General features: G+C 46.2%; 1 protein-coding gene across 3 annotated transcripts in view; it reads right to left on the bottom strand.

Annotated features, from left to right (window-relative positions):
- Positions 1 to 24,873, bottom strand: part of PEX5 (peroxin 5) — a 74,856-nt gene that overhangs the window by 25,667 nt on the left and 24,316 nt on the right. For all 3 annotated transcript variants that reach the window (XM_087402172.1, XM_087402170.1, XM_087402175.1), the window contains exon 6: positions 22,161 to 22,433. In XM_087402172.1, the coding sequence (XP_087258298.1) occupies positions 22,161 to 22,433 (273 nt within the window). The remainder of the gene's footprint in view (positions 1 to 22,160; positions 22,434 to 24,873) is intronic.

Genomic DNA, 24,873 nt, shown 5'->3' with positions numbered 1-24,873 from the left:
TTGTGTGTTTTGTAAACACCTCTGGTCACCTTATGATGTAGGCCATGTGTATGTTTTGCTCCATGGTACCTCCTGCACACATTGTGTGCATGTACATGCAGGGGAGATAACCATTGGAAGGTCTTTTTGTATTCCCTTTTGTTTACCTTACACCCATGGGAACCCTTGCTAGCATGAGAACCTAGCCATAGATTTATCCTTGACCACCATGAGATGGCATGAGAAACTATGAGACTACATGTATCCTTGACATAGCCTGAGGCACTCCCTTGAGGGGGGGTTTGATGGGATATCTCAAGGTGTATGCCTCAGGCACACCTTGGTTTCTATGTGTGAGTGCTAGAGGCACAGTTAGGTGCCCACAAGCACAGTTAGGTGGTGGAGAGCCACATAGGATGATTGAGAGAATCTACGAGCAGATTGAGGAGATGATTGTGGAGCTCTGAAGTCATCAGTGATGTCAGTGAGCATGTATGAGGTGCCTACTTAAGGACCTCACTCTTCTTCATTCCATAATGCAAGTATTCTGAGTTTGTGTCCACTCTTTGCTTTCCTTTCAGCTTACCAACAGTTATCGCGGCAAATGGCTGAGAGATATTTGCTCCAGTTTTGGCTCTGGTTTCAAGGTCTTGTTGAAGCTAGTTCTTGCACTGAGTCTGGTGTTGGGATTCCGGAGTTTGTTGGAAGGAGCGCCTTGGTGCTGCCAAGACCTTTCCGTAGGTTATTGCAGGTTGTTGGCTTGCAAGTTTGTTGTGCCCGGTTCATGTCACACATTTCATGCGCTGAGAAACAAGTTTTCTGAAGAGTTGAGGGAACAAGTTGTAAAGAAGCAATAGCAAATTGATTTGCAGGATTGAGAGGTGTACCGGAGACATGTTCAGGGATTCTGTGGGGGCCAATTGTTTAGTTTGAGTGGAAGAGAGCTTCCCTACAAGTTTTGCAGATTTTCTTTAGTGGTGTTGTGTGATTTGATGAGTAGAATTCCGTCTTGCTTCAGAGTTCTCAAATATTCTGGTTTATAAGGAGTTTAGTGCATATGCTCAAGTTGAAATGTGACATATCTTTGATGCTATAAAGGTAGTATCCTTGTTGCTCTACCTGACCTATTGACGTAGACTTGCTAGCCTCCGAGCAACAGCTAGATGAGAGGGCAGGTGGTATGGGACGCATGTCTAGACTTCGAGGCTAGCTAGCTCTCTACGGTTGTCTAGACCTCAAGCTAGGGGTGGCTCAGTGTACTAAGCCTATCACTGGGAGGTGAGCTGATAGCTCCAACCCTTAAGGGTTGTTTACGTGTGTGTCCCGTGGTTTGTTTGCATTGTAGCTGCAAGTTGTACCTACCAGGGTCCAATGTTTACTAGGCCTGGTTTGAGGATGTTTCAATTGGTCTTAGAGCCAGATTCGAGCTCCGTAGAGCCCTGACACTGTGAGGAAATGCATAAATCCCATTGAGAGTGCTTATCCTAGTAAAGGATGCGCATATCTCTAGGAGAGAGAGGAGAACAGATTCCATTGTGCTTGAGTTTCTTGGTTTTGCTTGGTGATATGGCTGCAAAATTAAATTTGAGCTATTAACATTAAGTTTATGAGTCTACTGGTTGTATTTGTGTAGAAACCCTTGAAATGAATCTATAATCAGCTTTGAAACCCTAAAACAAATTGGTAATCAGCCTTGAAACCCTAAAACAAATCACTTCTGGTAAAAAAAAATTCTAGATCCTCAATTCGCAACAATTGGATGCCAATCGTAGCAGCAGAACACAATTCGCAGCAAAGAATCTCAATTCACAGCACTCCAAGTCAAATCGTAGCACTCCAGATCAATCGCAAAGCAATTGGAATAGAATCGCTACAAATAATCTCCAAGAAAGAATTCAAATTTCAGGAGAAACACGGGAAAATAGCATCTAATAGCTTCAGCTGATGAGGAAAAAGAGTAGATTTCTTTTGGGAATCATAACGTACTGAGAGAGAGAGAGAGAGAGAGAGAGTTTATTAAAGTCTACTAAAGACTAATGGATCTATGAGATTGATAGAAAAACATGATACAATGAGCAAAAGGGTGGAGCTACTAAGCGAGCATCCGAACCCATGCTAGAGAAAACTGTGTAGACATAGTCAATGATATCATCATACATGTCACCCTAGTCATAAAAAATCATGGTATCAAAATCCCCATGGAGTAGGCAATCTGATCCAACGTCAAGATACATCCGATAATGGACTAGATAGTGTAGACAAGAAGCCCGTGATAGATTTCCCCAGGTCTAAAAATGAAAGAAATGTCCATGAGTGTGACCTGCGTGTCTGTCCTCTGTAGGGTGTGCCGCATCTCGAGCTCGGGGTCCCTGCCTCTCCTGCTATCTATGGCCGGGGGGATAACATGCTCCAACTAGAAGAACTCTGTGATCATACTCTGGGATGGACCAGGTAAGGCCCCTCGCTCCTGTCTCCATGATCTGATGAGATGCTCCCTGTGTCGGACCGCCTCATGGATGAAAGCAGCCAAGCATCTTTGGTCTGGGTATGAGAGCAGTTTGGAGAGGCCCTCGAGCCCGTCTCTAAAAAGGCAATGGTATCGTCCACAGATCTCATAGTAGACTGGGCAACAAAAGACGAAGTGCTCCTCTGATTCCACCTCATGTCAATCACATAGTGTGCAAATACGACTCTCCCTGAGGAAAGGCAAGAACAGAATTATGGTTTTGGGTTAGGGTTAGGTCTAGGATGACATGGCAGCTATGGCACAGTGAACTTGCTTTGATGCCATGTTAGAAACATGGTAGAGAGAGAGAAAGAAAACTTGATACAAATCCCACTAAGGGTGGAGCTACTAAAACGAGCATCATCACCCGTGCTGAATCCTAAGTCTGATCATACATAATCAAATACATCTGGGTATGACAGTGAAAAGAAAAAAGACTGGAGCAGAAGTAATCCTCCGTATGTCATGTTGCCATGGCTGGTGCATAGCCGGTGATGGGACGCTGGCATCCGTCAAGGGGTCCCGTGCGTCTCGGTCTCCTGGAGGAGGCTCCACGCAAGACCAGAGCCACCGTGACTCCTGAGTAAGTACTCTCTGTGTCGGACCCCCTCGTGAATGAAGGCTGCGAGGCATCTCTGATCTGGGTAGGCGAGGAATCTAGAAAGCAACCCGGAGACGTCTCTGAAGAGACAGTGGTAGCGGCCTCGGATCTCGTAGTACACTGGGCACCTGAAAATAAAATGCTCCTCCGACTCAACCTCCTGACAGTCGCACAATATGCATATGCGATGCTCCCTAGGGATCCCCTCTGCTCTGCCGCTCTCTATGCGGAGGCGGTGTGATGATACCCGAAACTATCCGATGGAGATCTGTAGTGAGTGAGGCATATGAAGCTCAATGTGCCTTGGTGGTGTGATGAATCCCTCCTCTGAAATACGAAGACAGTGATCTCTATAGAAACTTAGCTTCACTGGAAGCTCCCTCGACTCCAACCAGGTCCTAAAGGTGTGTAGCTGCAAGAGATCCTCTCGAATGACTTGGTTGGTGTGTGGCCCGATTAGGATGGTGGATGGGAATACCGAAGGGGCATCTAAACTGTACTGAAAAGGAGGTATCCTATTGATGTGAAACCCTAGTCTCACAAACCATCTGTGAGTCCGTGCAAACCAACATCGCTCGTCTCCCTCTGCTGCCAACCTCATGGAGGAATTGAGAGCTAACCATGGCAACCTCTGTCTCCCTGATGTGCAGTCCCCATATGATCTAACCCGGTGTAGATATGTGATGGTCTGAAAAGCTGCATCTAGCTGGAGTGGAGAAGCACCAAACTCGGCCTGAATGATGTGATGTGGTACAGATGGTTTCCCCCGGATCATCCGTGAGAGCATGAGGATCTGCAAGCGCTCCACCCGTGTCCACTCTATCTCTGACATGTCAGGTCCCCAACAAGGGCTGCCATACATACCGGCTGGTCGGACCAAGGAGTCGAAGAGAAGAGCCTTGGTCCGAGGGTCTTGAAAGTGTGAGTGGAAGCACTCTCTCTCTAGCCGAGCTAGTGAGGCGTATCCTCTGCTCAATCTGGCCTGCATCGCAGGTCTCATCGTGAAGATCAGGCCGGAGAAGATAACCCCCAAGTAAGTGTATGAGGATACGATCTCAACTGGTGACCCACCAAAAGTAAATGCTTCCGTTGCATGATTGCTCGAGAGGTGTTAAAGATCACGACCTTGGTCTTGCCAAGGTTGACCTCCAAATCATGGGATAGACAAAAATCCTGTAGTGCATCTAGGTGTCGCTGGAGCCCCTCGGGTGTGGACGACAAGAGTGCCACGTCATCTGCATAAAGAAGAATCCTGATGATGATCCCGGCAAGTGAGCAACCGGTCCCTCCGAACGCCCCCATGAAGTCTCCAACTCATCGATGTAGAGGCCAAACAGGGTTGGTGATAAGGGACAACCCTGTTTGACCCCTATGGTACTCAAGATCTCATCTGTCCAACCTACGCCTATCCGAACTCGGCCTGAGACCCTCTCATAAAGTGCCATGACTGCCCAGATGATCTCATGATCCAATCCCAGTGTCTGTAGGCGTGTGATGAGACGAGCTCAAGGTATTGTGTCAAAGGCTTTGTGGAAATCCGCAAAGCAGCAATATACCCTCTCCTTCCGTGATCCGGCCTCCTCAATGACACTCCTGAGTGTGAGTATGTGATCCATAGTCCCATGGTCTCGCCTGAAACCGGCCTAACCCTCTGCTCTGAGCCCTCTCATCTCTGCGAATAGGCTGACCGACGCATCCAATACAGCTACATAGATCTTGGACATCACATGTCCAATCATGTTAGTCCTGTAGTTACTCGGGTCCATGGTATCCCCTGCCTTGTGGATGGGGGTGATGGTGTTGAGTGTCCAAGTGCGGGGGAAGCCAAGGCAAATAGCGACATTGAATAGCTTTGCTAGGATCGGGGCTTAAGTGTCGATCCCCTATGCGATAAACTCAGTGCATAGCCCCTCGTGATCCTTAGCTCGGCCATTGTGCAGTTTCAATGTCGCGTCCTTGACCCCCCCTCTGGTGAACAACGTGCAAGTGGTGGGGCGAGGTGTGTGTGAGATCTGGAGTGGGCTGGTGTGGGACATCGTAAAGATGGTGTGCATACGTGTGCCAGACTCTCGTGTCGGTGAGTGGTGATGGAGACCTACACTCAAGGAATCTCCGCCAAAAATCCTTAGAGTTGTTGCTGTACAAGATGTTCAACAACTCCTCCTCATTTTGACGAAAAAATGCATGCTTCTTCCGACGTACGAGACGTCGATACTTGCGTACCGTGTCTAGTGTGTTTGGGAGGTGACATCTGGTTTCAAGTCGGAGCTGTCGACGATAAGCCTTGCACTCCTCATCGTACCAGTTGTTGCAAGGTACAGAACCAAGAGGTGGTGGTCTAGTGGACCGTGTGGTGTGGGGAAAGATTTGGAGGGCAGCCTCGTGGAGTGTGCGACTAATCAAGGCAGCACGATCCTCTATGAGTGGCATGTGATCGATGTAGATTAGGAGTCTGTTTAGGCGTCCAGAGTAGGCTAGGGAGAGGCTCTGATCAAAGTGTATGTCGTGGTAGGTGTCGTGCTTCTTATGTGGTGTGTGTGGCGTGGCTAAGCGTGGGGTGGCGATAGTGAAGAATAGATATGTGTGGTCAGCTCCTAGAGTGAGTGGTGCTACAGTGAAGTCAATGATACATGAAGTGAAGGTAGGGGATCCCATGATGTAATCTACTACACTAGTGCCCCCCCCGTGTGGGAAGCAAGTAAAACCACCTGAGACGGGCCATAGGTCAAGCCCGTTGTAGATAATGAGATCATGCATCCTGCCCAGATCAAGGAGCGCGTGTCCATATGGTGTATGACACGTCCCAGCACTCCTGAAACCTCTGATCTGCAAGCAAACACAAGAACACACACAACGTGAGAAAACTGAGCAGGCTGCTCACCACCCAACCATGGCATCTATGGGATGTGATCCCGAATCAGGAGATGTCCCCTCCGAGCCACGAGCTCAGCTACTAGCACGAACTCCCAACCAGATCCTAACCAGCCTGGTGTCCCATACCACCAGGTGGCGCTGTGAAGCCTGGGATCTACTGCTGGGCCTTGGGCTATGCTATGATGCAGGCGCGCGTCCGCGACTCAATCCAGGATCAGATCTAGCACCTAGGAACGAAACTTGCTCCCATCGGTTCTCTGAGAATTGAACCCCTAGGCCCCTTATATAGACTCGGGCCCCAAGCGCCAAAAATAGCGAAGACCTCTAACTAGTTCGTACCCTTGCCACTCAACCCGAGAATCAAGCCTGCCTAACTCTAAGCCTCCCCAGGCTACCTGAGCTAGTCTCGTGTACCCAGTACATGTCAAATACCAATCCGTGCACATGACATACTTCCCCTCCTCTAAGAACTCACTCCTGAGTTCGCTAAAAAATCCGAGAATGTTCTCTGGAGGTTCTGTAATGGCTCCCATGTTGCATCCTCCTCAACACGATCCTTCCACTTGATCTTATATTCCGTGATAGTTCTATTACGAATCTGTCTTTCACGAAATTCAAGAATACACTCAGGTTCGTGTGGAATAAAAGTCAAATCTGTAACTTCTATTATTTCTTGAGGAGAAATAAGATGATCATCTGCACCCAATACTTCTTTCAATCTACTGACATGAAAGACTGGATATACTTTAACATCAGGAGGCAATTCTAGTCGATATGCAACTAGTCCAATTCTTTTAATAACCTTGAATGGACCACAGTATCTGGGGGATAATCTCGGAACCAAACCAGTACTTAGGCTCTTGGATTCCTTGGGGATTCGCAAATATACCATCGTTCCTTCAGAGAACTCTCTAGGTGAACGATGTCTATTAGCATAAAATTTGTCCCGATCTTGGGCACTTCTAATAGACTCCTTGGCAAACTGCAACATTTCCTGCATGTCTTGCAAGAAGGTCTTTGCAGCATCATTTTGGATTCCCTTTAACCCAACCATAACTGGTGACTTAGGTTGAAACCCATACATAAGCATAAAAGGACTGTAAACAGTACTCAAATGCTTTGCACTGTTATAAGCAAATTCTATCATAGGTAGCTAATCTTCCCATGAAGATTGTCTCTTAGAAACATATGCGCGAATGAGAGGGAAAAGGAAGAGGGAGAAGTACAACGGGGAGAGAGTGAGAGAGAGGAGTGACACAAAAGATGTGGGTGTGAAGTGATGAGCCACACCACAAACTCATAGGTTTTATTAGGATTAGGTTTTTCACCCTATGACTGTCTTAAGACAGTCATAGGTGTCATATCTTTAATAAAGGGGTGGCAATGTGCCTTTACCCCAACAACCTCCCACCTAAAGGCCAATGTGCCTTAAAAAAAATTACAGCAATATACAGTTACTGTATACAAGACCATAAAATAAGAATGGTCTCATCCTAATCCCATGATGTGTCGGCAATGTGCAAACCGCTCTGTAGGCAAGCTCTTAGTGAGCAAATCTGCAGGATTATCATCAGTATGCACCTTCACAAGCTCAAGTCGCTTGTCTTCCAGTACCTCCCTGATGAAATGATATTTCACATCTATGTGCTTGGTCTTTTGATGAAAAACCAGATTCTTTGCCAACATGATAGCACTCTGACTATCACAATGCAAAACTGGCATATCTCCTGTAATGCCCAAATCTCCCACCAGCCGAGTAAGCCATATTGCTTCCTTGCAAGCCTCAGTGGCTGCAACATATTCAGCTTCAGTAGTTGACAGTGCAACGCATTTCTGCAACCGAGACACCCATGATATAGCACCTCCTGCAAATGTGAAAATATAACCGGTAGTAGACTTCCGGTTATCTGCATTCCCTGCATAGTCTGAATCTGTAAAACCATGCACCAATGCATCCTGCCTACCATAGCATATGCACAAGTCTTTGGTACCCTTGAGATACCTCAAGACACCTTTCACTGCTTCCCAGTGCCGCTTGCCTGGATTTGCCATATACCTGCTGATGACTCCCACCGCAAAAGCAATATCCGGACGAGTGGCAACCATGGCATACATCAAAGAACCAACTGCAGATGCATACGGAACCTTGGCCATTTCAGCCTTATCATCATCTGATCTGGGGCTGTCCTTACTGCTGAGTTTTAAATGTGGAGGCAACGGGGTACTAATAGACTTCCCCCCCTCCATTTTAAACCTCTGCAGTACTTTGTCAATGTACTCCTTCTGTGACAGAAACAAAAGTCCCTTGGACCTGTCACGAGTAATCCGCATGCCAAGAATATGGTTTGCATCACCCAAGTCTTTCATGTCAAAAGACTTACGCAGTTGTTTCTTTAAAGCACTAATCTCATGCTGAGATTTACTGGCAATCAGCATGTCATTCACATATAGAATGAGTAGCATCAAACTGCCATCCTTTGCCCGTTTGGTGTACAAGCAATGATCGGTCTCACACCTATGATACCCTTGGGACTGCATGAAGGCATCAAACTTTTTGTACCATTCTCTTGGTGCCTGCTTGAGTCCATACAAGCTCCTCTTGAGCTTACACACAAGCTACTCTTTCCCTTTAACAGCATATCCCTCTGGCTGACTCATATAGATCTCATCATGGAGATCTCCGTGAGGAAAAGCAGTCTTCACATCCATCTGACATAAATCCATGTCCTCATGAGCAACAAGAGCTAACACTGCTCTCAAAGTAGTCATCTTGACTACAGGGGAAAAAATCTCATCAAAGTCAATACCCTTCTCCTGCTTAAATCCCTTGGCAACCAATCTGGCCTTATACCTCGGTAAAGCATTTGAATCCACTTTGACTTTGTAAACCCACTTGCATGGCAAAACCTTTCTGCCTGCAGGTAGCTGCACCAAGTCCCATGTATCATTTTGAAGTAGGGAGTCCATTTCAGATTGCATGGCTTTCTCCCACTTCCTTTTCTCTGTTCTTCCCATAGCTTCCTTGAAGCTGGAGGGTTCACCACAATCTGTCAGCATAATAAAATCAGCCACATTATTGGCTCCTGGAACAAACCTGTCAGGAGGCCGTTGTACACGGGTGCTCCTCCTAACAAAATGTTCCGGATTAGGCTGCTGTCTAGCCTGTTCGTCATGCATGACGGGTGGCTGTACCACCATATTTGGCTGTTCTACAACCCCATTTGCTGGCATATCTTGTGGTGCATCATTGGCAAAATTATTTGGCTGATTTTCAGCCTGTATACCCTCTTGAACAGGGTTATCTGCAGCAGCCTGCTGCTGCATATTAATGGGCATTCTTTGCTGTCCGACATCATCATAAACAACCCTCCTGTATTCCACAGGTTGCACGGATTCTTTGTGTACACTATCCTCTTTGAAGATGACATCATTGCTGCGTATAATCTTCCGTTTAACGGGATCCCATAACCTGTACCCCATTTCACCTTCGTCACCATAACCCATAAAGATGCATCTGGAAGACTTTGGCTCCAGTTTGGTGCGTAGTTCTTTGCGTATATGAGCAAAGCACTCGCAGCCAAACACACGTAAGTGCTTATATGAAGGTGGCTTGCCAGACCACACCTCCTCTGGCACTTTCAACTCCAAAGCCTTGTTCGGTGACCTGTTAATTATGTGAACTGCTGTTTGACGGCTTCTGCCCAAAAGCCATGGGGCAATGCAGCATAAGACAACATACATCGAACCTTCTCCTGAATAGTTCGATTCATCCGCTCACTCACACCATTTTGAGATGCATTATGAGGGGCTGTGAGTTCCTGTTTAATGCCCTTAGCTTCACAAAACTGTACAAAAGCATTTGACACATACTCACCCCCATTATCGGATCTGAGGCATTTCAGCCTGCGACCTGTCCGATTCTCAACCTGAGCGACAAACTTCTTGAAAGCATCTAAGGCCTCGCTCTTATGCTTCAAGAAATAGACCCACACTTTGCGTGTGGCATCATCAATAAAAGTAATGAAATACTTTGCACCCCCTAGTGATAGCTCTGGCATCTCACACAAATCAGTGTGCACTAGATCAAGCGGTGCTCTATTTTGGGGAGTTCTCCTCTTATGAGGAGTCATAGAATGCTTGCCAAATATGCAATGATCACAAGTAGGCAAATCTGAAAATGAAAGAGACGGCAAATAACCCAAACGTGACAGTTCTTGCATTCCTTTAACGGACATGTGTCCCAACCGGCTATGCCACAATGAAACCTTTGGCAGCTCGGTTATGGCAACAACATGATTACCTACACTGGAAACATAAAGAGGGTACAAGGTATCACTCTTATAACCCTCAGCCACTACAACCTGGCCATCAGTAATCACCCATTTGGAATCCCCAAATGTGGTGTGGTAACCACTGTCATCCAACAAGCCAGTGCTAATCAGATTTTTCTTGATTTGTGGCACATGGCGAACACCATCAAGCATAAATATGCGTCCATCAGGGAATACTATCTGTATACTGCCAATCCCTGCAATCTGACATGCATAGTTGTTCCCAAGGTGAACAACTCCATGAGTACCTGTGTAGGAAGTAAACCACTCCCTATGAGGAGTAACATGAAAAGAAGCACCTGAATCCAAGAGCCAGGTGTGCATGTCATGGCCATCAATAACCAAAGTATGTGCAATTACAGCAGAAGAGCATAAAACATCATGCCTGTCACTTTCACTGTCTTCTGCTGCAACATTCACTGCATCCAAGTCATCTGCCTTGGCCTTGCCTTTGCCTTTGCTTCCACTGCCTGCATCCTTTGCCTCAGCCTTCTTGGCTTTCTGATCCCGTATAAACTTGAAGCACTTAGACTTCACATGTCCCTTCTTGCCACAATAAAAGCATTCAATATCCTTTTTGCCACGGCACTGACTGCGGGATTTGGACTTACTAGCAGATCTCCCCTTCTGCTGAGTCCTGCCTCTTTCCTGTACCTGCAAAGCATTTGAAGACTTGCTGCCCACATTATTCTTCCTGCTCATCTCCTCCATAAGGAGAGAGCTCTCTACATCAGCATATATAAGAGTGACATTTGAATTAGACAGGGTGGTCTTGAAAGTGTCCCAACTCTCAGGGAGGGTACACAACAAGAAAGTAGCCTTGAACTCCTCATCAAGGTTCAACCCCTGTGCAATCAGCTGTCTAAAGATGGCATTGAACTCACTCAAGTGTGAGGTCATAGCTGTACCTTCCTTCATGCGAAGCTCAACCAGCTTCTTCAACCAATAAACCTTACTGGCTGAACTCTTTTGGGCATACAACTCTGCTAGCCTCTGCCATAGGCCATAAGAGGTCTTTTCAGCCTGAACATTGAACACAAGAGAATCACTGAGAGTAAGCATGATAGCAGCCCTCGCAGACAAATCTAGCTCCTCCCACTCATCATCTGACATCCCAGATGGCTTGACACCCTTTACCCTTATGGGCTTAGAAATCTTCTTTAGCAGAAGTACATTCAAACACTGTTCTGCCCATAATGCATAATTGTGTGCCCCTTCCAATTTCTTTATGTTCAGAATTGATGATTCACTTCCCCCTGATGCCATATCAGATAAGGAAAGTACCTGACTCCCTGTAAGTCAAAAAAATGACTGAATAAAATTCTGATTTCTCAGAAAAAACCTGCTCTATCAAGAGCCAGGAGCACTCACAATAGTGCTGTTTTTACTGTCAAAAAATCTGCAGCAAAACAGAAAATTTCCCTCCAGTTACTGTACCTTCTGACACACTGTACCGTGCTCAAATAGGCATAAAACAGTAATTCAGAATGCTGCAGCTGTTCCACAAGTGCTTTAACAGTGCATCATCAGCTGACAAAGCACAAAACACTGCTGTCCTGGACACTTCTCCCACCTCAGATGAGGTATTGCACTGATTTTATATGCATAAACCACTTGTCATACACTGTTTTGTTCACTGAAAAGAGGCTCCAGACACTTCAGCCTGTCATAAACCTGCAACAGAAAATGGGACAAATCCCAAGCAATCACCCTTCTGCCAAGGGGATAAAAGGCATCTGAAGGTCTCAAACAGTAACTTAAGTGCTCTCAAGCAAAATCTGGGCAAAAGCCCCTTGATTTGACACCTGTACCAAGTGAAAAACACCTCAACACTGAGGTAGCATACAAAATACAGCGCTCTCCTGGCACTTTCACCTGACAATGCAATGCATAAACAGCCCTGTGTACACAATAACAACACAGATCCCAACGTACAAACACTGAAGAGAAAATCTTTTGAGCGCTGTCAACGATGGACAGTTAGGGACCGAGTAAACTCGATGCGCCCTGGCCAAGCGTGGCTCAACTGAGATTTTTCAAGGTGTCGTACACAAAATGTAACCTGCAGAACTGTCACTCAATACACTGCGGAAACAAGACCAATGTGAGCTCCCCGGCTCCACACTGCCTCAAGGCATACACTGCATAAGCTTCCAGGCAAAAGCCCTTTGAAAATGTCACCCAAAAGCTGAGATTTGCACTCAGCAAAAGCATAAAAGCCCTCTGCAAAATCAAGGCATTACCTTCCCGAAACAAAATAACTGTGCAACCACCACACACTGTGGTACTAGTCACCTCAAGCACGAGGGACAGGAGGGTACTTGTTGTACCTTCAACACAGTTTTAAGAACTGAACAGCCGGGAATGTGAAGAGCAGAGTGCTCTCTCTTTTTCTTCTTTCCCCAAAGAAAAACTGCTGTACTTTCTGTACCTGTGTACTTGCTGTACCCGCTGTACCTGTGCAGGGTACAGATCCCAAAAAAAAAATTCGAAATGCACCTTCTCTTGACACAGTCCATACAGCGGTACGGACGGCCGTATGTCCGTACACAATTTCGACAGGTACCTGTACGGCTTCCGTACGGACAGTACGGATGGCTGTACGGGACACTCCCGTACGGCTGCCCAGTGTGCTGCCTAGGTGCGCGCCGGTGCTGGTAGCAGGTAGCAGCTAGCAGCAGCTGCTGGCGCTGCTCCGCGCCGCCCTGCTCTACCGGCACGCGCGCTGCCCCGCGCTGCCGCCCGCGCTACCTCGTGCGCTACCCAGCTCTACCCGCGCTGCCTGCACGGCGCTGTCTGCACGCTGCTCCGATGTGAGCTCGCTGCTAAGGGCACGAGGCCCGAGGGGATAAGGAGGGGTAGAGGGAGTGGTAGGCAGAAAGGGAGAGGGAGAGAATGAAGGCTCTGATACCAGTTGAGAGGGAAAAGGAAGAGGGAGAAGTACAACAGGGAGAGAGTGAGAGAGAGGAGTGACACAAAAGATGTGGGTGTGAAGTGATGAGCCACACCACAAACTCATAGGTTTTATTAGGATTAGGTTTTTCACCCTATGACTGTCTTAAGACAGTCATAGGTGTCATATCTTTCATAAAGGGGTGGCAATGTGCCTTTACCCCAACAGCGAAGCATATCTTCAACCAATTGGTTAACCTTCTCTATACTGCCATCGGATTGTGCATGATCTGAGGAACTCATTCTTAGAGTAGTTTCTAGCTTCTCAAAAACAAGTGTCCAAAAGTTACTTGTAAACTTTGAGTCCCTGTCATCACTGACTATGTCAGAGGATAAACCATACAGCTTAAACAAGTGGTCCACAAACTCGTGGGCCAGCTGAACAGCTGAAATAGTTGTTCTAGTAGGTAAGAATCTAGCCATTTTTGTCAGACGGTCGACTATGACCCAAATGGAGTCATGACCCTTGCGCGTTCGAGGCAAACCAGTAATAAAATCCATGGAAATACTTTCCCATTTATTACCTGGAATTTGCAATGGTTGTAATTAACCCGCGCTTCTAAGGCGTTTTGCCTTAGTAACTTGATAAACCCGGCAACCTACCACATAGTTTTCAATAAATGCACGCATCTTAGGCCAATAAAAGGTATGCTTCACAAGAGACAAAGTCCGATGTATACCCAGATGTCCAGCACTAGGAGCATCATGACACTCCGAGAGAATCTTGGATCTTCCAGAACATTTGGCACACAAATCTTTCCATTTCGGAACAGCAAGCCGTTCCTAATCCACTGACCTCTCGCCGCCTGTACCGTAGGTGGCACAATCCCTGAAACCATGGAGCTCCCATCCTCGACTCTCTGCCAATAAGAACTGAAATGATTATCAGTTGCGCAAAGCCCTCTCAAGGATTGAAATAGCTCTGAGGATATTTCCGTAAATGACATAGCATTTACAAACTTGACTCGACTTAAGGCATCCGCCACACTATTCAACGAACCCTTTCGATAACGTATTTCAAAATCAAAATCTTGCATTAATTCTGCCCATCTAGCTTTCCGTCCCCTCAATTCAGACCCATCACACACACACTTAATTGACTGATGATCAGTCAATACAAGAAACTTCGAACCATACAAGTAGTGTCTCCAAACCTTAAGGGCATACACTACAACATAGAGTTCCTTTTCTAGTGTGGGCCAACGATATTGGGTGTCATCTAGCTTCTTACTCTCAAAAGCTACAAATCTACCCTCTTGGAATAGAGCTGCCCCAATCGCAAAATCACTCGCATCGGCCTCTAAAACATAAGGCCGGGTAGGATCGGGTAATGCAAGAACGGGTGCTTCCTTGATAGAAAACTTCAAGGTTTCAAAAGCCTTGTTTAATGCATCATTCCAAGAGATCGGCTGGGTAGACCTACGTCCACGACCTTTCAATATGTTTGTCAGGGGTGCCGTGATATGTGAATAATCACGCACAGACTTTCGTAGAAATACCGTAAATCCTAGGAAAGAACGAAGTTGTTTCACACTCTGAGGAATAGGCCATTCTAAAACCTTCTGGATACGATCCAAATCAATGCTAATACCTTCAAAAGAAATCTGGTGTCCTAAGTAAATGATCTCCTTCATAAAGAAGTCACATTTACTCATCTTGGCATAGAGCTTATGCTGTCTTAGAATAACTAAGACAATCCGGAGGTGTCCTATGTGATCCTCGAGCGTTCGGCTATATACCAAGATGTCATCTAAGAACACTACAACGAATTTGCCCAGAAATCTCGGAACAAATCGTTCATCATTTACTGGAAGGTGGCAGGAGCATTGGTCAAACCAAAAGGTAATACAAGAAACTCGTAGTGGCCATACCTAGTTCGGAATGCGGTTCTATCTATGTGTTTAGCATAGATATGGATTTGGTGATAACCCGTATGCAAATCAATCTTAGTGAAGCACTTCGCTCCGGCCACACGTCTATTAGATCATTGGAACGAGGTAGAGGATATCGATTCTTAATTGTCACTTTATTCAATCGTTTATAATCTATACACATTCTCCATGTAGAATCTTTCTTCTTCCTTAAGAGGACAGGTGCTCCCCATGGTGATTTACTTGGGCGAATATAGCCCATATTCAAATAATCTTGTAGCTGTGAAGCTAACTCATCCTCCTCAAGCTGGCTCATCCTCCTATAAGGTGGAACACTAATAGGTTGAGCCCCAGGTACTAAGTCTATGCGATGATCTACTGCCCGTTCTGGTGGTAAACCTTCCGACAGTTGAGCAGGGAATACATTCATGAAATCATCTAACAACGTTCTCAATTCACGGTGTTCAAACACACTTAAATCATTCTTGTTACTAACAGAGAACAAATGAAGAAAGCGGAATCAAAACACACTGATAGACATCATAATGAGAAGTGTTTAATATATTCCGAAGCTGCATCGCAGATACAATAGGTCCCTGAGAAGAGGGAATATTATCACACTGAATACAAAATTGGGTGTCCTTATCCAAAAAAGAAAGAGTATGTTCCTTCCATCCAATCCGAATATTGTGGGTTTTAAACCACACTATTCCGATTAACAAGTCCACATGCTCCAAGTGCATGACATAGCACGTAAGAGCCGCTTGTGTATTCTTGAATCTGGATAGAAAGGGCTTCAATCTTGCGATCCCAAAACTGCTTCCCAGCTGGAAGCTGCACCTCATAGGTATGATCGCTAGGTATCGTGGACAGCCCCATCTTCTGCACACGTTTGTAATTAACAAAGTTGTGAGAGCTGCCCAGGTCAAAGAGAATGTGAACTCTTTGGTCCCTAACTTCTCCATAAACTCGGAAAAGATCATGGGAACCAAATAACAAAGTATTAAAAGTGCAATTACAAGAAAGTAGGCAGGTAATGACATTTACAGAAATACCTGTCATCGCAACTTGATTAGCTCCCTTGGCTTTGGTACCTGGACCCGCCTTGAGCTTCGGTCCCAGCGCTTGCTTGTGGTTCTTGCGCTTAGGACAATCATTCTTAGTATGGCCCCGCTCCTCGCAGAAGAAGCAACGTCCTTCCTTCTTTAGCTTCAAGGTACGAAGGAAACGGGCACGACCATTCTTCGCCTGAGTCAAGTGTTTCTTGGAGGCGTTGTCTATAGACTTCGACTCCCCGGTACCAGTGATAGGCTGGAAGAACTTCCGCTTGTTCTTCCCACTTGTGTCGGCAACTGTGGTTCCCTTTGCACTGGCCATGGTATCATCATAAATACGCGCGTAATTCATGGCCTCTTGCAACGTGGTACACTTGTTATTCTTGATCTCTAACTTGTACGAGTCAGGCAAACCATCCACAAAGAAACCTAACAAGGTCACTGGATCCATCTTTGTAGCTCTGGTCTGCAAATCCCGAAACCTCTGAAGATAAACCTCAAAAGTCAAATTCATCTTAGACATATCGAGGGCTTTGAGCTTGCCTACAATATCGTAATCTTCCTCCTTCTTCAGAAACTCTTTCCTGAAGACCCCTTCGAAATCTATCCATATTGCAGGCTTGGGTTGGAGTTCCTTCCACCACAATAAAGCCTTTCCTGACATAAACCCGGCTGCAAGCTGTATTTTCTTGTCATCAGGATAAGGGTGAAACTTGCCACTTGTGCAACCAAGTGTCAACAACCTCCTTGGTACGAGACTTTTGATCTCCGGGAAAAGGATCTGGAGTGATGTTCGGACCTAACACTGAAGCCATGGCATCCACATGCGTGAGCGCCTGAACAGTGCTAGTCAAAAGTGTGAGTAGTTTGAATCCCTTGGAGTTGCTGCGTCAACCCCGTTTGATTCGTGTTAACTTGCTCAAACTTTCCATCAAGAGCAGTGGTGAATTCACTGAAGGCTTTCTTTGTAATCAGATCATCGTAGAGACCCTAGTCATCCTCCGCATGGTAGTTCATATCCCGGTCTCCCATCGCAAGCTCAGGGTCTACAGAATCAGCCATAAAGGATGTGGAGCGAAGGAGCTCGAAAGGCCAAAGGGAAAGGAGAGAGTCGTGAGGAAAGGAGGGGGCAGCAGAGAAAACAGAATCCCACAGCAGGCAGTAAATAACGATCTACTTGGAGATTTCGTTAGAGGGGAGAGTGTTGAAGTAGAGGAGCAGCAGGGCGGCGAACTGGAAGGCGATGAGAGAAGGGCTGTTCCTAACTCAGAATTGCGATACAGCAGCCTGAGCTAACGGGTGAATACGAGGTGAGGGCGGGTGGAGGGTTGGCTAGGCGCACTCATGGACTGTGGATTAGAGCAGGCGAGACGGCTGCCTGAGCAAAGAGCGCCTCACTGCCGGCTTATAGCAGCCTGCAGGCCAAAAAAAAAACAGTCCCCTACTTTGGTAGGGCTTTTGCTTTTTTGCAAGCCAAAAAAAACAGTCCCCTACTTTTGGTAGCGCTTTTGCTTTTTTTAGCTGTCCAAGCCTAATTTGGACGCAGCTTTCCCCTGCCTGATTCGCAACCCAACCAGTCCCTCGAGACTGTCATCTGCTGCGCACCTCCATCCTCACTCCAGCCATCAATACCCGCTCCCTAACTCTCATCCTGAAAGTTGCCCGCGGCCTTCCATCACGTCCTTGCTCTCTGCTTTTATTCTGAAACACGCTCCTACAACTAACGAACTGCTCCCAAGCTCTTCCCCTTACAGACTACCTTTCTCATGGCCTCTCTTCCACTCCACCTTGCTTCTTGCGAATTCACCTTTTCTCTCTGTCTCTCCTTCCTTCTTTCCACCATCTATCCGCCACCCTTAACCTTGAACCAATAAAGCACGTGCAGGGTAATAAACATGAATTTCGAAATTAGGGCATACCTGGAGGAACAAATCGTCCAAAATTCTTGGAACAGAAGTTCCTACCTCAGGAGTTGGCTCTGATACCAACTGACACGTCCCAGCACTCCTGAAACCTCTGATCTGCAAGCGAAACTGAGCAGGCTGCTCACCACCCAACCATGACATCTACGGGATGTGATCCCGAATCAGGAGATGTCCCCTCTGAGCCACGAGCTGAGCTACTAGCACGAACTCCCAACCAGATCCTGACCAGCCTAGTGTCCCATACCACCAAGTGGCGCTGTGAAGCCTGGGATCTGCTGCTGGGCCTTGGGCTACGCTATGATGCAGGCGCGCGTCCGCGACTCAATCCAGGATCAGACCTAGCACCTGGGAACGAAACTTGCTCCCATCGGCTCTCTGAGAACTGAACCCCTGGGCCCCTTATATAGACTCGGGCCCCAAGCGCCAAAAATAGCGAAGACCTCTAACTGGTTCGTACCCTTGCCACTCAACCCGAGAATCAAGCCTGCCTAACTCTAAGCCTCCCCAAGCTACCTGAGCTAGTCTCGTGTACCCAGTACACGTCAGATACCAATCCGTGCACATGACAGTGTAACAGGCCCGTGTCAGTCCGATGAGGTCCTGGTCATACCTGCTCCGTCTAGGTCCATGTCTAGTGGCATGATAGAGTCGTCTCGGAAGTCCAGGAGTGGTGCCTGGCTCGTGATCATCCTGGCGTTAAAGTCCCCAACAAGGAGAACTTCCCCACGGGCTAAAAGGTCTAGGATGACGTGGGCAGCTATGGCACGGTGAACTTGCTCTGATGCCATGTTAGAAACATGGGAGAGAGAGAGAGAGAGAGAGAGAGAGAGAGAGAGAGAGAAACTAGAATTTATTAGCATCCTGGGGGGGCCAAAAAATGACCCATGGGACCCGTCTCGATACAATGTAAAAAGAGTCTCCTCAAGGAGAGGGGTCAGGAGTCTATGAGCTCCTGACGACAGGTAAAAAGACGAGTGACAAAAGATCCCAATGCTGCCGGAGAGGCAATGAAGAGAACTGATGTCAACTGAGCGGAGTCTCCCAGTATTTGCTGGTAGTCCTCCCTGATATGTGCATATCGGGGGCACTGTAGAGCTACATGTGCCTCTATCTCAACTGTCTGCATGTCACAAAGGGTACAGACTCTAGCATGTCTGGGCTGGTGTATCCAAGCTCCTTGCTCAATGGCAAATGTATGAGATCTGGTATGGAACCTGGCGATGTTTCCGCGATATAGAAGGGGGATAGGTGTGCTAATATAAGACTGATCATGAATCTCTATGGACATGTATGTAGACCAACATGTGGGATTTATGTCGTCTTGATAATATTCCAGCTTTACCCTCTTTTCACTTGTCAACCAGTGATTCCGCAAAGTGCTCAGTAAAGACAGTTGAAACTCTTGCATGTTGACCTTTTCAGGCGGCATGGTCAAATATGCTTCCACTTTCCATCTGCTGAACCATTTTCTTATGTCAGTTGCCCATCCTGTGCAGATAACCTTACTTTTGTAGTTCTTTTGAAGCTTTGTGCTGGCATTCCATGCTTTAAGAGAGAGAGAGAGAGAGAGAGAGAGAGAGAGAGAGAGAGAACGTTAGGGTGTGAGAAAATGATACTCAAATGAAGACATGAAGAAGGCTTTCATTCATCAAGTATATGATGACAAGTGAAGTACAAGTCTTACATAGGCTACACACTCACACTTGCACCAAGTGCATATGGGATAAGTCCCATAGTGACTCGTAGCACTCACACATGACTCACAGATGAACTAGTACTAGAACTCCTAGTACTACACATCAACACATCACATCACCACACTCTTTGGCTATGATATCTCCAACATAGAGAAGTGAGACACCTCCTACAGGTCTATTGCAAAGCATCTGGAGCCAAGATCAACCAAAATAAATCAGTCGGTTCCCTCACACCATCAGAGGAACCACTTTTGGCTTCAGATGCATACCTCAAGGCCAAATGGCCTATTACCTCGGCTGCCAGGATGGGTTCGAATATCTCAACAGATATCCCTAGTGCTAGAGAGTGTGCGTACGAAGCAGCTCAACCACGCTATCCCTCACAAGCAAACAATTGTGGTAAACCATATTCTTTTGGCCACGGCTTAGTACATCCCACCGTGTTGGCACTTCCACAAAGGTTGTATGGGACACATCAAGAGGTTGGTTTCGAACTTTCTATGGGCAAGATCAAGTATCATAAGGACTACTAGAGCGAGAGTTGCTTAGCAAACAGTATCCTTCTCCAAGCAAAGGGAGGGCTGAACGTTATTAATCCAAAGATCCCTTCTAGGCAACCTCACTGAAAGAGGACACACTCCAAGGACAAAGCTTCAGAAGTTCTTGCTTCAACAAGGGCTCTAAAGAACACTCCTTGCACTGGGTGGCAGTCGTAGCAATCTCAGCGATGGATCTTTACAGAGGCCCCCCTAATGGGGAAGGTGTTCACATTGATGTAGAGATTGATGAGTGTGTGGCAACACCTCTCCACCAGCTTCCTCCGGACCATCTCACAATGCAAGCAACTACAAGAGGAGAATAATCGATACAATTACTAGTGACAACAGATTAATACAAGGGGTGCTGCATACTTCTATAGCACCAGCATTCAAGAGAGTAAGGGTTCCATAGTTTTCCAGCGGCAAAGAACGTAACAAACAAAAGATGGAGGGCCTAGTTGTCTAACTATTGCAAAAAGGTTTTTCTTCAATTTTTGTATTTGTACTCTACAGATGTCCAAAGGCATGTGAAGTTATGGAAGCCAATACTTGACTACAACATTTTTTCTACATTCATGTCTTCCAAAGCGTCTTTGGCTTGTATTTTCTTCCCTCTCAGCTGACCTTTTTGCATGCGAACCCATGTTGACGACAATACTTGCTGCACTAAAATTTTCATTGTTTTGAAAAAGAGGCTTTCTATACACTTCTTTGTCGGTTAGCTCCCACTGTGTTATGACTTGGTTAAGAGTTATATCAAATCTAGCCAAAGTCGACCCCTAAGTAAGGAGTCCACAGGATTAGCAGTAAGACCACAAGCTCACTGCAATACCAAGGGCAAAGGGAAGCAGTGCTGCCCATGTCCTAGACCTATCAAGACAGGCAGTTCTAGGCAAATTCTAAACAGGCAACCTTCTAAGTTCTATTTTTAGTCTAGTGCTAAAAGCTCCACGAGACGTAGTCCTAAAGTAGGCTTACCGACTCAGCCACCCTCTAGCCCTGATAGTGAACTTAACTAGCCGAGACATTCCCTGTGAATGGTTTAGTTGTATCCAAAACAAGTGTAGCAGCTAGAGGTTCACTGGAGGCATACTTTACTCTCATGGGGGGGTGGATCTCGATTGGACCTATGGCCATGATAAGTATTAGAGGTTGCTGTGTATCCTTTGTAATATCCACATTGTACAAACAGATCCAAACTACAACCACGTAACGAATTCTATGACAAACGGTCCATTTGCCATGGCATCGTCAAATTATACATCATCAGGAAGCTCTGGACAAATGCAACTTAATTGTGCATAGCCCTCATAAGCAAAAATGGGATCGAAAAGTTAAGTACAAAACCAACAAATCATTCATTTAGGGTCAATACATCACTCAAGTCTCACACCAACAAAGACATATGTAAATGAATCCAGGAACATACCTTTGGAAACAAACATATACTGCAGTTCAATCACATGACAGTCACAAGCTTGAAAACCATAACCTCCAACACGCATAGCAGGGACTAGCAGCTATGACTTCCTCACCGACATCATCAGTGCCCAAGGGTGAATGTAGACAATCGTACAAACATATTTCAGAGCTCTGAAATATACATGCACCCACACACTTAAAATCCATTATATGAAATCTTTGTACTCGGTTCTTGTCAGCACTCCAGAGGATCAGTCATGACCAAAGCTAGCACTAAAGAAGAAGGCAGTCCACATTCTCTCTCTATTGACCAATGTAACTAACGAGTGGATATAAACACAACCCACACACCAGTTCTTGTTTCCATATAATTCTTTATCAATCAAAATAGTATCACCTAAAACAAACCTCATGGAACTGATGAGCCCAACCATTGCCCTGCTGATGCTCAAATTCATTCGCCCAGTTTTGTGGATCGTTCAAGAAATTCTGTTGTTGACCAAACTCTGCTGCCCAGTGATTTGACATTTCAAAATGTTTAGAATTGCCACTTTGCTGGGATCCTATCCTTCCAGCATGTGCTTCATTCCAATACTCTTCTAGCTCTGACAATCGACCACCTTGTGGCCCCCAAGCCCTTAAATCAGACTCTATATCCAATGAATGCAATAGGGCATTTACCTGAAAAAAGAAAACAATTCATGTGATGCTTCATGCTTTCCCGGTATAATCTACCATGTTTCTTGAAGTGAGGAAAAATATGCTGAACTGCAGAAAATAAGGCATTAATGAGATAAGTAAAATGCTTATGAGTGGGCAAATGAAATTTCAGTTGACTAAGAAACAATAAGGCAACAACCAAGAGACAAGCAATGAGGATCTCTAAACAATGTCTTCTTGCAATTTCACTTTCTTGCTACCTTCCTAAGACCTAATTTTTGAATATCATCTGAAAAATACTAAAATTGTTTCCAGATGTGTGCAAATTTGTTCAAGACAATGTGTATGTAGAAACATGGTCTTCCTTTCATCACTATAGATAATGATTCCCAATCAAATATGTACCTTCATAAGGCTAGAATAAATCCAATCTTATGAAGTAAAGTTTTTTGTAGAGCGAGCAAGAGAACAAAGTTTTAATCCGTCATTAAACTATATCTTTCATCTCTGCCATTCAAATCTGCCCCATTTGATGATGTTAGCAACTTGGCTGTCCCATATCCCAAGTCTGTAAAAGGGAAAAGCAATTACAACTTGGCTGTGCTATACCCTAAGTCTGTAAAAGGGAAAGAAAAGCAATTACATCAAGACTAGGTTCCGTGCCAAATTTAGTATCAAATACATGCTTGAAACGCATCGTTGAATCGAGATTCCACTCACAAGGCTTGCACCATTGCATCATTGTGCAATGTGTAGACTGTGTGCCATGACGTCCCTGATATAGTCATAAATGGCAAAATATATATGCAGCTATGCATGAAAATATGTCCCAGATTAAACAGATGTCCTTGTCTTTGGCAAGCTCATGAAATGAAAACTAAGAAAATTACTTATAGGAGAAAGCTGATTGAACGACTGGTTCCATAGATACAAAACGAATTTGAATGTAGAAACAGCCACAACTTCAACAGAGCCTCGACCATGTCTGTCGTGAAGGGGGGAAAGGGGCAATTTAGAGGACCTTTAGAGGCCTCTTAGCTACTTCCCCTCCTCCTTCTTGCCACCTGCTGCCTACGCTCACTCACTCTCTCTTCTCCCTACTCTCTCTCTCTCTCTCTCTCTCTCTGCTCCCTTCTTCCCCTCTCTCTCTACCTTCTGCTATTCTATCCCCTTCCTCTAGATCTGCCCCTACCCCCTTTTCTACAATGTCCCAGGTGAAAAAACATCGTCATGGGGCCTTTCATAGAGCTGAATTCGTATGCACCTTCGAATGCACAACTGAGATGGGATAGCTAAATCTGATGGGACTGAAGGCTTGGATATCAATATTGAATATGGAGAGCCTACGGAGCTGCAGTGGTTGCTAAGGTAAGGCTGCTTGCTGCTGAGATTTCTGACTGAAGTGTTTCCACTACTGATGCTGGAAAGAATGAGGCTTTGGCTTTCTTTTATACCCCTGAAGGCTCTTTAACTGGCCGATCAGATCTGGGAAGTTTACAGACCAGATCTAGTCTGGAACTGCCATTTTGAAAGACTGTAACTGCCATTTTCACAAAGTGAATCAATCTGTCAACAGATCCAACCTGGTTACTGTCATGTGCATGGATTAGTATCTGACGTGTACTGGGGTACACAGAACTAGCTCAAGTAGCCTGGGGAGGCCAAGTCTAGTTCCCTAGTGCTAGGTCTGATCCTGGATTGATTCGCAGACGCGCGCCTGCATCTTAGCGTAGCCCAAGGCCTAGCAGTAGATCTGAGGCCTCTAGGTGCCACCTGGTGGTATGGGACACCAGGTTGGTCACGATCTGGTTGGGAGTTCCTGCGAGTAGCTCAGCGTGTGGCTCGAAGGGGACATCTCTTGAGTCAAGATCGTATCCCGTAGATGTCATGGTTGGGTGGTGAGCAGCCTGCAAGATTAGTAACTGTTGGAATGGTGACCTCCCCCATCTGTAAGCCCCCACATGAGGAGAGCATGGGGGAGGGAGACCTAGGGCAGAAGATGCCCACAGAAGAGAGAGGGAGGGGGCTGCCACATGGGCAGCACCTCACAGCCAATAGAGGAGGATCCCTGAAGGAACAGTACAAGACAGCAGCGTCTCTAAGTACGGGTGATGACTAAGTACGGGTGATGACGCGTGGCTGTACGGGACTGTGCAGATCCTTGGAGGCGCAATGACATCAGCAGGGTGCGCCGACCTGTACGGCTGCAGTACGGCTGCATGGCGGGGTCCATGGGCAGGTATGAAGCCTGCAAGAGCGTCTCCAGCAGCAATAAAAGGGCAGCCTAGCAGCAGCCCAAAAGGGCCTGGCTAGAGCCCTTATATAGGGTCTGAAGAAAAGCCCCAGCCAGGTCGGTTTTACAGACCGGAGGGGGGGGGGCAGACTGGTCAGCCCAAACAGACCAGCCAGTCGGCCCATTTAGGGCTGGCTGGTCGGTTGGTTCAAGGGGGCCTTGGGCCCT

This window comes from Dipteris shenzhenensis, chromosome 3 (genome assembly GCF_047967505.1).
Source record: "Dipteris shenzhenensis isolate YYH24624 ecotype China chromosome 3, Dip_SZ_1.0, whole genome shotgun sequence".
Classification (NCBI taxonomy): domain Eukaryota; kingdom Viridiplantae; phylum Streptophyta; class Polypodiopsida; order Gleicheniales; family Dipteridaceae; genus Dipteris; species Dipteris shenzhenensis.
Note: the sequence above shows the minus strand (reverse complement) of the source record. Positions and strands in the feature narration are given on the sequence as shown.